The following is a 13139-nucleotide window of genomic DNA, read 5'->3' as shown; positions in this document are numbered from 1 at the left end:
CGTGCGTGTGCCGCACCTCACAGCAGGGCCCTGACCTCCCACTGCCCGTGCAGCACCTGACACAGCCAGGCCCCCATCTCAGCAGGGCCCCACGGACACTACCACAGTGCACATGGCAGCCAGCCTGGCAGGGACACTTACAGGGCTGTGAGGAAGTGGGGGTGACACCAGGGCACCTTACCTCTGTGTGTGACTGCTTCGAAAGGCATGCACCAAAAGGAGCAGTTGGCTCAGTGGTTAGAGCATCAGTCTTCATGGTCAGGAATAGGCACCAGGGGGTTGAGGCCAGAGGAGGCTAAAACAGGACTCCCGATCCTGCTTTGCCCCTCACGGTGAGACCCTGATGGTCCAGACTGTGACTCAGTTTCCCTATCAGTGACCTGTGGTCTTTCTTTTCCACCCTGGGGCCTGTAATCACAAGGCAGGTGCATTTGTCCAGTCTTGAGCCCCAGCACTCCCCACCGCTGTCACCCTACCCCTTCCAGCTATGGGAGGAATGTTTTTTTCACCCTTACTCTTAACTCAACACAACATTTCCTGCCCTCTAGCTTCGGGGGAAGGACCAGGGCTCCTGGGTTGTATGTGCAGTGCAAGGAGGGGGACCAGGGTCTAGTGGTTACAGCAAGGGGGCAAATAGCAAAAGCTGGGCAGTGTTTTGATTATTTTTCTTGGTAAAAATATATATCTATACTTATACATAGATATAGGTTATAAATGTACACGCCTTCTAGTTACTGATCATTGTCTCCTTAACCCACCACAGGAACCCGCACACTGGTTACAATATCCGCACCCATGGACCGGCGCTCCTGCGCACCCGCCCGCAAGGCAGCGTCTCCCTCACCCCCCATGTCTCCTTGTCCTGTCCCCAAATACGGGGTTAAAAACTCAGTTCCTCCACTGCTGCTTTCACTGGAGGGCATGCGGCTGCTGTTGCCCTCGCCGCTGTCCTCCAGTCTGGTTGTCTCAACATCCTCTCCACTGTCCATTTCCCCACTGTGGGGGTCTTGAAAAATCCTGTGCCAAGTGTCTCTCTGCCAGGTGGTTTTGGCTAGGTCTTCACTGCCCTCTGCTACTGATTTCTGGCAGTAGGACTGGGTGGTGGTTTGAAACGTGGGGCAGATCTGGCCGGGCCTCTCCACCCTCCTTGTCCCAGAATTGATAGCGGGAAGGCTCCATGCCCTCCCCAGGAGACAAGTCAGAGTCAGTCTTCTCTCCCTGCTTTCACCACTCGTCTCTACACCCCTCCAAGAACCCCTCTTAGCCCCCATACCCCGGACATACTTTAACCGCTAGACCTCGCTGCCATTCTTGCATTGCTAGCAGAACCCAGGAGGCCTGGCTCCCACCTCCACCCCTTGCATAGCCCCTCTCATGAGCCAGCCCTCTTCCCCTGCTGCCTTCTCCGGTGCCCAGGTCTCCCTGCTCATGGAAAAACCACCTGGTGACGCAAGGGGCTGTTTACCTGCAGGGCCCAGCCCTGCTCTGGCTCCTCCTCTCCCTGTATAAAATGCCAGGAGCAGGCGGGAGCTCAAGGAGGAGGGAGCCCAGCTATGGAAGGGATGGGGCTTGTCGCTCAGCTTCACCGCTCCACCATCTGCCCCATGTGCCGGGACCGCTTCAAGGATCCGGTGCTGCTGGACTGTGACCACAGCTACTGTCGGGCTTGCATCACGGGCTTCTGGGCCCGAGATGGTGCGCGGGTCCTGTCCTGCCCCCAGTGCCACAGGGTCTTTGAGAAGAAGAACCTCCGTACCCACGTCAAGCTGGCCGTGGAGGTCAAGATCGCCCAGAACCTCAGCGCCAAGACAGCCCAGGACCCTCTGACCCCCAAGTGCCGGCGAGGGCGCAGGGGCTGCCTCCCCGTGTCTGTCATTCCAGAGAGGAAGGTACGAAGCAATAGGAAAAGCAGGGTTGTTATCTGGGAGACTCCTTGCTGCAGTAGGGAGGACAGGGATTGAATCAGGGGCCCCCCAAACAAGCATAATGGGGGTTAAGGGTGGAGAAGAAGGTATGCAATCTACTGCACAGAGGCATTGGGGTAACAATGGGGACTGGTGGGGAAGTTCAGGAGCCCCCCTGACTTTCAGACTACCCTCCCGCCCCACCTGCTCTGTGGGAGGCGGGGACCCCAGCTAAGAGGAGTTAATTGATTTGAGCCACTGCAGGGGTGGTGATACCAGGAGTCTTCACCAGGGTGCTCAGTTCAGGCCTTTGGGACAGTTTAGCTGGTTCTTATCAGCAAAGGGCAGGGAAGCTGGCAGACCTGGCAAAACATCTCCTGGCGTGTCCCTACCCGCAAAACCTCCCCACCTGAGCCCCGAGGGGCTTGTCCTTGCCCCACCCTAGGAGACAAGTGATTTGATCAGTACTCCGGTGCTTTGGCTTCCCCCATGATACGCAGCACCTGCATGTACCCCTGCTGTGTGTGTGTGTGTGTGTGTGTGCGCGTGCGTGCATGCGTGCGCGCGCACGCACATGCATGTGACCGCCTGTTCCTTGTCGGAGGGGATCAGCTCTGCCCTCTGTGTGTGTGTGCACGTGCATGCCTGTGTGCGGCAGCCTCCTGCTGGAATATCTCAGCCCTGCTCTGTGTGTACGAGAGTGAGAGGAGGGTCACACCCCGTACCTCTGCTCCCCATCCCTGGAGCAGGATGTGACCCTTCCAGTGGCAGCCAGGTATGAGCTGATGGTGGGCCACCAGCCCCAGCTTCTCCAGGCATGTACTTGGTTCTTCTGACCATCCCACAGCTGCTCCCCATGTGGCCCAGACCTGGGCCTAGGAGGGGTAGAGGTGATCCTGGCTGCTAGAGGAGGGGTTGCTGTTCAGATGCCAAGGGGTGTCTCTGGCATGGCTGGTCCCATCTGCTACTGTTGGAGACTGCTTAAGGATTCCCGGAGGATGAGTTGACTCCAGGGGAACGCTTGCTGAGCAGAGGACTGTGCTGAACAGAGGGAGGTAGTGAGGCCTTAGACTGGGCATGGGGCTGCTCATCATGACCACAAAGAAGCTTCTGTTAATACACCATGGGGCAGCATCACCAGACAAAAGTGGGCCAGGTGCCCTGGGCACTGGGACACCCGAGCACCTTAACTGTCTGCTCTTGGAAGTGCTCAGTGGTGTGAACCACAGAGTGCTTTCTAGGGGTTTGGGGCTGACTGCATCACACTGGCTGGGAGGCCCTCGCTGGTGCCCCCCGCATGTGTGTTGTCCATGGGTGGTGTCAGAGCTCTGCCACCCTCCCATAACTGGGGCTAGGAAAAGAATCCAGCAGTCCCGATGCCCGTCCCAGCTGCTTACATCCACAGGGCACCCCGTCCTTCCTGGAGCTGGGAAAGGAACCCAGGAGTCCTGGCTCCCTGCCCCACCCTGCCGTGAAGACCTGACTGCACACGCAGGTGGGCCTGGATCCCATGTGCAATGGCGCCGGGCCAGGCCAAGGCGTGGAATGTAAATACACAGTTCGCCCTCAGGCCCTGTTTCTGTTACATCATCCTTGGCCCACGGAGCATCCTGGAATCACGTTTTCAGCCACGGGGCACGCCCTTGGCCATGGCCCAGCCAGCTGTGCCGTGGCAGTCCGGCCACATTCCCTGGTGAATCACAGCCTTTCTGCTCACCACGCGCTCTCCATCCCCATGTATGGCAAGTGCAGTAGACACAACCTTCAGGAATTTACTAATTTAGTAATTCCTGGAAGCAACAGCAGCTAGTGCCAGGAGTCCAGGGCATTAAAGGATCAACTCAGGTATGGGCCTTATTGGTTAGCTCCAACAAACCCAGGCCTTCCTCTTTCCAAGCTTTCTCCTTCCTTTTGTTCTTCCCTCTCTCACTTTTCCCACCTGTTCTGTTCAGCACCCTCTGCCATTTTCTTGAACCTGTGGCCCTTAGACCTCAAAGCCCCCCACCTGCCTCTGCCTCTGAGTTAAAGGCCCCTTGCCTCCAAGGAGCAGCTGTAAATTTATTGGCCTCCTTTCATGGGAAATGAACACTTGCTGCCTGTGGGCAAACTAACAAATATTGACTTTGCCCCCTGTGGACTCAAGACCCAGAGCTGATCAGGGACTGGGGTTTCAGTTCTTCAGGACATGCTGTTTCAAATGGTTTTCACCAATAATTCAGATTTGAATTGGGACGATTCAAAATTCAATATTCAAATGTGATTCTGATTCCCAAAATTCTTCATGAAACAAAAATTCCACAAAACCTTGAGTCAGGGCATTTTTTTATCATGTCATTTGGATTTATTTCAACATTATGTTATGTTATGTTATGTTAGAGATGAGGAACAGGTCACAGTGGACAATCATGCCCCGTTGGGACAGGAAATGAAGCAAGACAGCCATGTCAAAACAAAACATTTTGATGTCGTTTCCCATCTAAAAAGTTACCAAAATTCCTACCGAACATTTGAGATTTTACTGAACTGCATTTTTTTTTCAATGAGAAACTCATTAGCGTGGTTGGGTCTACTCAGTCATATAGCGATGACCATCCACGGGGGACTTTTGGATTGGACAGGCCTCTCCATGCTGGACTACAGGACATGACCAGCTAGTTTTGTAAAGGTGATGCTGCCTCTAATTGGGTGATTCAAGGACTTGTACTTCTTGGAGGAGAATGAAGCCCCGATGGTCTCCTGGCCAGACTTCTGCCCCATGTGCTGTCTGCAGCTGATCTAGCAGATCACCAGGCATCAAAATCATGAAGCACCTTCCTGAGAGATTTCAGAGGCATTCCCACCTCCAGGTCTTGAGGCTGTTCATCCTCATCTGGTTGCAATAGATGAGTGCGGACCTGTTCTCTATGACGACCTGGATGGCTCAGGGTCAGGTGCTCTGTTCACATCCTGCAAGGGGAGTGTTATGGTTTCTCCAGCCCCTGCCTGCCCTGTCTTCTCTGTCACCCCATGGCATGCCCAGGCTGCCAGGACATAGGTGAAAAGAGATGGGTAGACCTTAAACTGTGAATCCTGCTCCCTTCAGGTCTAGCCTGACCTGAACATTGTTAATGTAGCTGAGTTCCTGCCTCCTGCTGGCTGTAGTCAGAGGTGCATGTTTGACTTGCACTGCCAGGAGTTATGGAGGACTCTCCCAGGGGTGGATCCAAGGGGGGGTGCATGGATACAATTGCACCCCCCTTTAATTTCTTCTCCACCCAGACATTAAAACCAATTGTCTGGGAAGGGCAGAGGCATTCCTATTCAGGCCATGTGGAGTCAATAATTTTGTAGCTTATTATCATCTTTGTCCTTCCTGCTAATCTCTCTCCACTCTAGGAGTGTTAATAACCACCTCTTCTTTTTAATAGTATCAATGTTCTACTATCCTTTCTCCTGCAATCTTGCTGTTTGTTAGGCATTTCTGGTAATGTCTCTCGCTCTCTCTCTCTCTCCTATTTCACAGCCCCACAGACTGTTCTCAGCTCTACTTAAAAAACTTAACTCAGATGTAGTAATATTAACACAGGTGTAGACACAACCGACAGTGAAGGTGTTGTCAAGATGCTCAAGAAGGCCAGATTTTGTTTTATGAATCTGAATGCGAGATGTATATTTAAGTATAATGATGACAGGACTAAGGACACAATACTTTGCCCAGTTGCATTTTTAAAACCTATATATGCAATCTAGCAAATCAGCGCACATTCTAACAATTACATTTGGTTTTTTTGCTTTGATCTTGAACTAAATAGTATAGGGCTAGCCCCTTAGCTTATTAGTAAAGTATCTAGTTTCATTTCACCTGGCAAAAAGAATTTGATGTGTTATACGTGATGATGTGCCATACCATTGGCATGTCCCTTTCCCTCTATGGAGCAGCACGAGGCTCTGACCTGTAGCCTAGATGTGAAAATTGAGTCACTCCCTCTCCTTTGTTCAGGTCTTGCTCTCCCTGCTTTCCTCTACAGCTCAGCAAACCCATCTCCCTGCTGGAGTCTGAGCTGTCTCCCTAGTTGATCGGAGCACCTGCTCTCCAGAGCCACCAGCTGGGAGTTTCTGCAGAGGACTTTCATGGAGCAGGGATACTTTGTATTTAGGTCTAACATAATTGCCATTAAGAACAGGGCTGACTGTGGGTGGGGTGTGTGTATGGGTGTGTGTATGCACGTATGCATGTGTGCACACATATGCTTGCACTCATCCTAAAATGTGTCCTAATGCTATATAGTATATCCACGAGTGGCCCCGTGTGTCCAGGGGCTGCATCCTCCCAATTCAATCTTTTCTCCCCTTGGCCTGGGAGCTAGGACTCCTGGGCTCCGTCCCCCAGTCTGGGAGGGAGCAAGGCCTAATGGAGGGAGAACTGGGGGCCAGGACTCCTGGGTTCTGAAATGGGAAGGTGGGCTCCAGTGACTAAAGTGAGGGCTTATTTTCCTTATACCGCAGTATCAACAGAGAGCTTGAGAGACATCATTACTGCTGAGGCCCTTTGGCTTGCTTTGTGCTGTTCCTGCTCTGCAAAGATGTCTCAGGGACCTACAGCTCTGTCCTCTCTGTCCAGCCAGAAATCCCATCTTGCTGGCAGGCAGAAGGCAGGGCAGGGTGGCACCTTAGAAACTGCCTGGCTCAGTCATTTTTGCTGAGAGAGGTGGTGCAATCTGTAGGAGCAGGAGGGAAAGGGGTGTGTCGCAGAAACTGCATCCCAGGAGTCAGAGCAGATGGGGCTGGGGTGGCTCATCTCCTGAGTGGACAATACATTAAGAATCAGATATTGGGGGCACAATGTGGGCAAAGGGCTGGAAGGAATCCCAAGTCCCTCTGTGTAATGCCATCTCTTCTGTCTTCTCTCAAGCAGGACATTGGGAAGATCTGCAGCTGGTGAGTGACCCTATCTCCTGGGGTTTGTGGGTGGGTCTGGGAAGGATGAGTCCTTGCATGTACCATTCACCTGAATGAGACAGCCCGTGCCCTCCTCTGCTTTTCCCAACCCATGATTGTCCCCAGGGATGAACTGGGGAAGAGAAGCAACCAGCACCCTCCCTCCCTCGGGGACAGGGAGCCCATGATAACAGGATGAGAGGCAGCAGCTCAGACACTAACAGCTTATGGGAGGAGGCCACAGGGATGGAGCGGGTTGGGCACTGCTCACAGCTGATGGAAACATTCCCCACGCTGAGGGATACCCAGGCTGCTGGAGTGGGGCCGAAGGGAGTGCTGTCTCCTTGCAGCTTGTCCTGATTTTGATGTCCCTGTGTAGCACTAAGGGGCACTGTGTTACAGGGGCTTCAGCCTGGCGCAGTCTCCCTTCCCAGCTGGTGCCAAGTCTAGTGCCTGGTACAGTGCTAGGGGCTGCTGACTAAAGGGGATGGGGTCCCTATGATGCCCATCTCTATGAAGCGGCTCCCTGCCACTTCCTCTCCCAGCTATTTCTATGGGTGCCAGGGTCCTCCTTTATTTCCTCTCATAAAGGAAGTGGCTGCATCTTGGTGCAGAGCCAGTGCTTTCCTGTGCAGTGTCATTGCCTCACTTCAGAGGCACCTGCCTCTGCTCTGCTGAGCAATCCCAGTGGAGCACATCTGCTGGGCTGTCCTCCTGTAGGCACATCCCAGCAGTAGCTGCATTTTGCACAGGGTGAGAAATCCTTGCAACCCACATACTCCACCCCAGAAGTGGTTGCATCTGAGCACAAGGTGGGCCATCCGTGCCCATCCCTGTTGCTACAGGGGTGATTAGTGTTCATATTTTCCTCCTCTTCCTGCAGCTGACATGTCTCTGTATCTCTACACTGCTTGACCCCGCCTGATCCTCTTGGACCATCTTGGAAGCATCCATCTGGACCTCTGAGCAGCCCTTGCTCCAGGACAGGCCCGAGGGACCCTGGTGTGCTGAGATGCTGGGTTGTTGCCTCTGACTGTGAGGTGCAGAGGGCTGACCTGGGGGACGACTAGGCCCTGAAGCTGCCAAGCAGTTGCCCATAGTAAGGGTGAGCTGAGAAGCCTGGAGCAGAGCTGTGGGCACTACTAGGTGCTGCTGTGTCCCCAGGTCCATGCTGCTGATACAGGTCATCTTGGACTGTGATGAGGGACACATGGCTTCCTAGGATTCAGACACCATGGAGCTACTGATTGCTTTTCATGAGGATGCTGTGCCCCTTCTGGTGTGCCTTGGGCCCACAGGAGCATTCAGCTTGCTGTTCTCGCCATGATGCGCGGTAGAAGAGGATGTCTGGCCCACAAAACATGTAGGCACCTCACCCCTCTTGAGGGGGTCAGGGTGGGTCATGACAGCTGTCTTCCACCTGCCACATGCAGAGGAGCTGGGGCAGAAGCACATACAGCAACCTGTGCTGAGCATCAGCTCGGTACTTTCAGGGGTTATGTTTAGAGAGCAGCAGGCACTTGGGATTCCTGGGACTTGTCGGTTCTCAGCCTGCCAACTCGGAGATCGACCCTGCTAAGAGCCAGATTTCCCCTTAATGCAGGGCATCGGGTACATATGGGACTTCAGGGGCCATCGGTTGAAGGTAGCTTCCCTAGGAGGGGAAAAGCCTGAGGTTCAAGTCTCCACCCTTCTGAGCCAGCGTGTGCCCCTGACCTGGGGCAGGATCAGAGCCAAGACTCCCCAGGGAGAAGGGCTCTATATCCCAACTCCTCCTGCCTGCAGCATTTCAGTTCACTCTACTTGCCCTCTTCCCACAAGGGCACTTATGCCACTTCCCCAACATAGCCCTGACTCCACCAGGATTGCCTTGTATTTATGTTTGATGCGCTCTGCCTATTTTTAATGTGCATTTATCTCAGCCCTTTACCCTACTGCAAGTTGGAAAATAAATTCACAAGGGAGATGGGGACCATTCATTCTGTGACAGAGGTGGGCAAGACCTGGCTCAGAAACCAGCACTGCTTCACTCAGGCCTTGCTACCTGTGTCTTGCTTTTTTATGCGAGTTGGGGGAATTTCCAGCAAAGTCAGACGTGCATTTGGGGCCAAGGTGAGTCCATCTCCTGGGAACAACTCTCATCTCATCCTAGTGAAGCACTGACAAGGAGGAGTTATGTTTTGAAGACCAGCTGAGGCATAAAGGAAATGACTGGCAAAAGGCATTAACAGACCTGGGAGTAGTACCCATGAGTCCTAAGTGCCAGCGGTTTTCTCCCATCCTCACTTGTCTCCCAGGCCTGGGAATAGATGCCAAGTCTTAATGATTGGACTCCCTGCTCTGCAAGCTCACTTCCTCCTCAAAGCTGGAGACAGATCCCAGGAATTTCAATTCCACTTCCCCACCCCCAGCTGTAAACACTAAACTCCACTTTCCTCCCCCCAGCTAGAAATAGGACCCAGGAATCCTGACATGCAGGCCCAGTCTGCTCTAAGAACAATGCAACTCCTAGAATTTTCCCATAAAAGGCAAATGTTAGCTCCAACTTGATGCATAAAATGCAATCCCTCCAGGATGGATTGTGCCAAGCGCTTCCCTTAAAGGCTGCTTGTTTAGCACCAGTCCCCACAAGCAGGTTGCCGGGGGGCTTCAGGCGGATCGGAAACTCCACCTGGATTTTTGATGCATTACCAACAACCTTCCTGTCTCCGCATGTTTCTTGTAGGTGAGAGAAGCAGGGAAACAGTTCTTGATGGGATTGGGCTGGGCTCCAGCCCCTTCCAGCTATTATTAGATCCTCCAGTGTTAGCTGCTCAGGAAGCACGGGGCCAGTAGCAGGGAGCTGCGAGTCAGTGATCTGTTATGTTCTACAGCCAGGTTTGAACGCGTGCAATCAGTCTAGAAGCAGGTGCCTCTGTAGCATGACCTAAAGAATAGTTCTACATGTCCTGACCCCTAGGTTCCCTCCCAGAGAGCACAAAGCTGGCATGAGATACCCTTCATCAGCATTGTTCCCAGTAAGCTAGCAGGGAGCACTATGCTGTCTCAGGAAACAGAAGCCGAATGAAATATAGCAAAGCACTTCACATACATAGTGCTTAAGCTCCCAGGCTCTGCTGCTCAGAAATCAAAGCCATGGCCTAGCTCTTAATACTTCAGCCCCCTCCATTTTCCCCTTATGCTGTTGTAAGAAACTATTAGGTACCTACTGTGCTGCACACCAGAGGTGGCTGTATCTTAGTGCTGGGCAAGCCACCCATCTGCAGGGTCGCTGTCTGGCTCTCAGCTGGCCTCTGTACCGCATGCCAGAAGTGGATTCATTTCAATGCAGTGAAACATCTCTGTATAGTGTTTAATGTAAGGGAGCTCTCATTCCCTACAGATAGATGCCTCTTACTGTTGATCGTCGATCCATCTGCAGCACTGCTGCACAGTTGTTATTCGGCTGTGCAGAGCAGAGGTGGTTCTATTTCCAAACAGGATGAGTAATTCCTGTGCAGCGTTACTGTACAAGTGTTACTCAGCTGCTATGTTCCTCCCCAGAATGGGCTGCATACATGCGGCAGATCTTAGTACTTGGACTGAGAATTACAGGAAGATAAGAGATTAAACCTGACAGCAACAATACTATCCTCTAGGGGCACTGTGCCTTATCTGCCTCTTATTACAAGCAAAAAAGCTCCATGATACTGGTGAGTGTTGAAAGGCAGCAGATAGCACAGCTCTTAACGGTGGGGGTGGGGAAAAATAGCATTGCAGAGGTATTTAAGATTGCCAAAGGGCAAAATAATAACCTGAGGGAATGCATGCTTTGTAGCTTCTGCAGGCCAAGCATGTGTGCAGTCTCTCCCCTTCACACACGCACACACACACACACCACCCCCTCTGCACAGCTACACCCCCTGCCTCCCCATCCACTGCAGGGTCTTACCTATAACTCCTCACCTCCTTCCTCAAGCCAGGGACCCTGAACCCAGGCCTCCCATTCTCTCCTCATCACTAAGGGGAAGCATGTCAACAGCTCAGGTGACGAGATGCCAGCATCTCTGGGTGATGGAACGCCAACAACCACAGGGGCAAGGCCAAGTGCAGCAAAGGACTCTTTTCAAGGTGATCAACAGAGTCAGGGCAAAGGAAATCCAGTTCATTCTTTGTAATACAGAAAGAAAAAAAAAAACAAGGTGCAGCACTGGGTCTTGGGGAGATAATTTCTCTTTTTATCTTAGAAATAAATATCAGTTGGTCAGGTCTTGCCTTCCCCATTTTGCTGGAGATCTCCATGGAGGAGGTCAACATGTGGACCAGAAGACCTTGGAAGACGGGTAGAAACTGACTGTCGCTGAAAGACTCTTACCCTCTGTATTTTTTTTTTTTTTAGATTTAGATGCCAATAAAGGGTACCAAATCAAATACAAATCACTGTCCTGAGTTTCATTTCCTTGGTAGCCAGGAGGCTGCAAATGCAACAGTTCTCTAGTCATCCATAGAGACTTCCAGGGGAGAGAGGGGAGCTGAATTTCTAATATATGACAGAGAAGAGAGAGAGAGATCACTTCCCTTTTTCCCCAGGTTTCTGAGATAAAGCCCACAGGACTCCTCTGTACAAAGAGGAGCACCATGTAGGAAAACAAAACAGAAAGGGTTTCCTTAACAGGATACATTCACATATGTTACAATCAATATCCAGCGGCAGCCATAAAACGGGAAATAGCAAGGGCCAAAGGTCGTGCTTTAGGGTGGTGGGGAACACCGAAGGCTGGCACAGCTCTGCCAGGGGAGTGGCTGTGAGCTGGTGTTCAGGACCCTGAGCAGAGTTGGCAGTGGCCGGCTCCCCCTCTGCACCAGAAAACAGCAGGGCCCAGTCACTGATACAAAGGTTTAATAGAGAAGCGGAGAGAAATCAGCCAAGTGGGGGTGGGACACGTCCAGCCCCGTTGCTCAGTACATTCCATACCAGGACACGAGACGGACTCACTGGCCACACACGAAGACGAACAGACGGACAAGAACAGCAGCTCACGTGGCCACGAGGCACACAGACAGACGGAAACACGTGCGTCCCCTGCTCTGGCCCCCATCAGTCCATCTGCGGGGGAGGGAGGGGAGGGGAGGGGGTGAGGTCCCCTGAGGGGCAGGAGGAGGGGGTGGCTCAGTGCTCCATGGCTCCATCATGGCTGTGGTCCGGTGGCTCAGCCTTGCGGGGGCTGCCGCTGCCTCCTCCCCCGCCTGCTCGCCCACCCTGGCCCTTCTTGTGGCCTCGGATGCAGTGGGCGTTGCCACAGCCCTCATCGTCCTCGTCCTCACTCTCTGTCGAGCTCTCGCCAAAGGCTCGTGGCTTCTCATAGATGCAGCAGCCTGGGCAGGAAGGGAGATGGAGGAACGGGGGGAGGGGGACGACAGGAGGGATGTGACAACGCAAGGCGGAGAAACGGAGGCAATTCCAAGATTCACAGCTGCCCCCTGCATGCAGCAGCTCTACAGCCCCCTCCCACACCCGGTGGAGAGCTCCTGGTCTCTGAGAAACAGGGGAGGCCGAGATGGGACTTGGGCGTCTTCTGCAGGCCTTCTGCTACATACACCCCATTGCACAACTGCCCTGAGTGACCCCTGCAGCAGCCAGGCCCCTACACAACTGACCCCAGGTCAGCTGCTCGGCCCCTCGCAGCAGGGGAGAAAAGTGGTCGCCCCCCGACAGCAGGAGATGGTGACGAGGCCGCCACGCTCCTGACAGGGAAGAGGGATTTAAGAAGATCAATGGGGCACGAGGCCTGTCCTGTCTGGAGGGCACAGGGCCTGGCTGGCTCAAGTAACAGGGGCCCATCTCCTCCGCGCAGTCCGAGATCCAGCCCAGCGCCGGGTCAGGCAAACTGGGTGCCCCGAGGACGGAGAAGGGGGCACAGAGCGTTTCCCTCGTGGTGTTGGGGCGGCTTGGCGGGGCCAGGACGCGGGCGGGGAAGCAGCGAGGCGGGCGGAGGAGCTGTCGTGGGCGACCAGAGGCATCTCTCTCGCACGGGCCGGGGAGTCTGGAGCCCCGTGCGGGGGCGTGCCGACTCCCCGGCCCCGAGCATGGGGGACGCGCCGTGCCGCGCCGCGGGCAGGACAAGTCACGGGTTGAACGTGAAGCCGTGAGCGCGGCGCTGGCACCGGACGTGAGCCCGGGGCGGCGGGCGAGGCCGGCACTCACATTTGGAGGAGCGGCGCCCGAGATGCTCGTTGTCCACCGTGTCGCTGGACCACTCCACCTTCTTGTCCGGCTTCCGCTTGCGCAGCTTGATGGTGAGGCTGCGGTTCTCCTGCGGGCGGCGGGAGGGGAGGGGA

General features: G+C 53.9%; 2 protein-coding genes across 4 annotated transcripts in view; one reads left to right on the top strand and one right to left on the bottom strand.

Annotated features, from left to right (window-relative positions):
* Nucleotides 1-11535, top strand: part of LOC102372425 (RING finger protein 39) — a 15451-nt gene extending 3916 nt beyond the window's left edge. For 2 of the 3 annotated variants that reach the window (XM_006034899.2, XM_025217057.1), the window contains exons 2-4: nt 764-1889; nt 6799-6821; nt 7705-11535. In XM_006034899.2, the coding sequence (XP_006034961.1) occupies nt 1554-1889; nt 6799-6821; nt 7705-7708 (363 nt within the window). In that variant the 5' untranslated portion in view covers nt 764-1553 and the 3' untranslated portion in view covers nt 7709-11535. Of the gene's footprint in view, nt 1-169; nt 333-763; nt 1890-6798; nt 6822-7704 lie in introns of those variants that run through there. The other variant, XM_025217056.1, reaches the window with a different exon arrangement.
* Nucleotides 11536-11683: 148 nt separating this feature from the next.
* On the bottom strand, nt 11684-13135 carry PPP1R11 (protein phosphatase 1 regulatory inhibitor subunit 11; the record flags this gene model as incomplete). The annotated part of the gene is made up of 2 exons (XM_025217035.1): nt 11684-12176; nt 13006-13135. Coding segments are annotated over 2 exons (336 nt in total), but the record flags the coding sequence as incomplete, so codon positions are not given.
* Nucleotides 13136-13139: the final 4 nt, after the last annotated feature.

This window comes from Alligator sinensis, unplaced genomic scaffold, assembly GCF_000455745.1.
Source record: "Alligator sinensis unplaced genomic scaffold, ASM45574v1 scaffold1208_1, whole genome shotgun sequence".
In the NCBI taxonomy this organism is placed as follows: Eukaryota; Metazoa; Chordata; order Crocodylia; family Alligatoridae; genus Alligator; species Alligator sinensis.
Note: the sequence above shows the minus strand (reverse complement) of the source record. Positions and strands in the feature narration are given on the sequence as shown.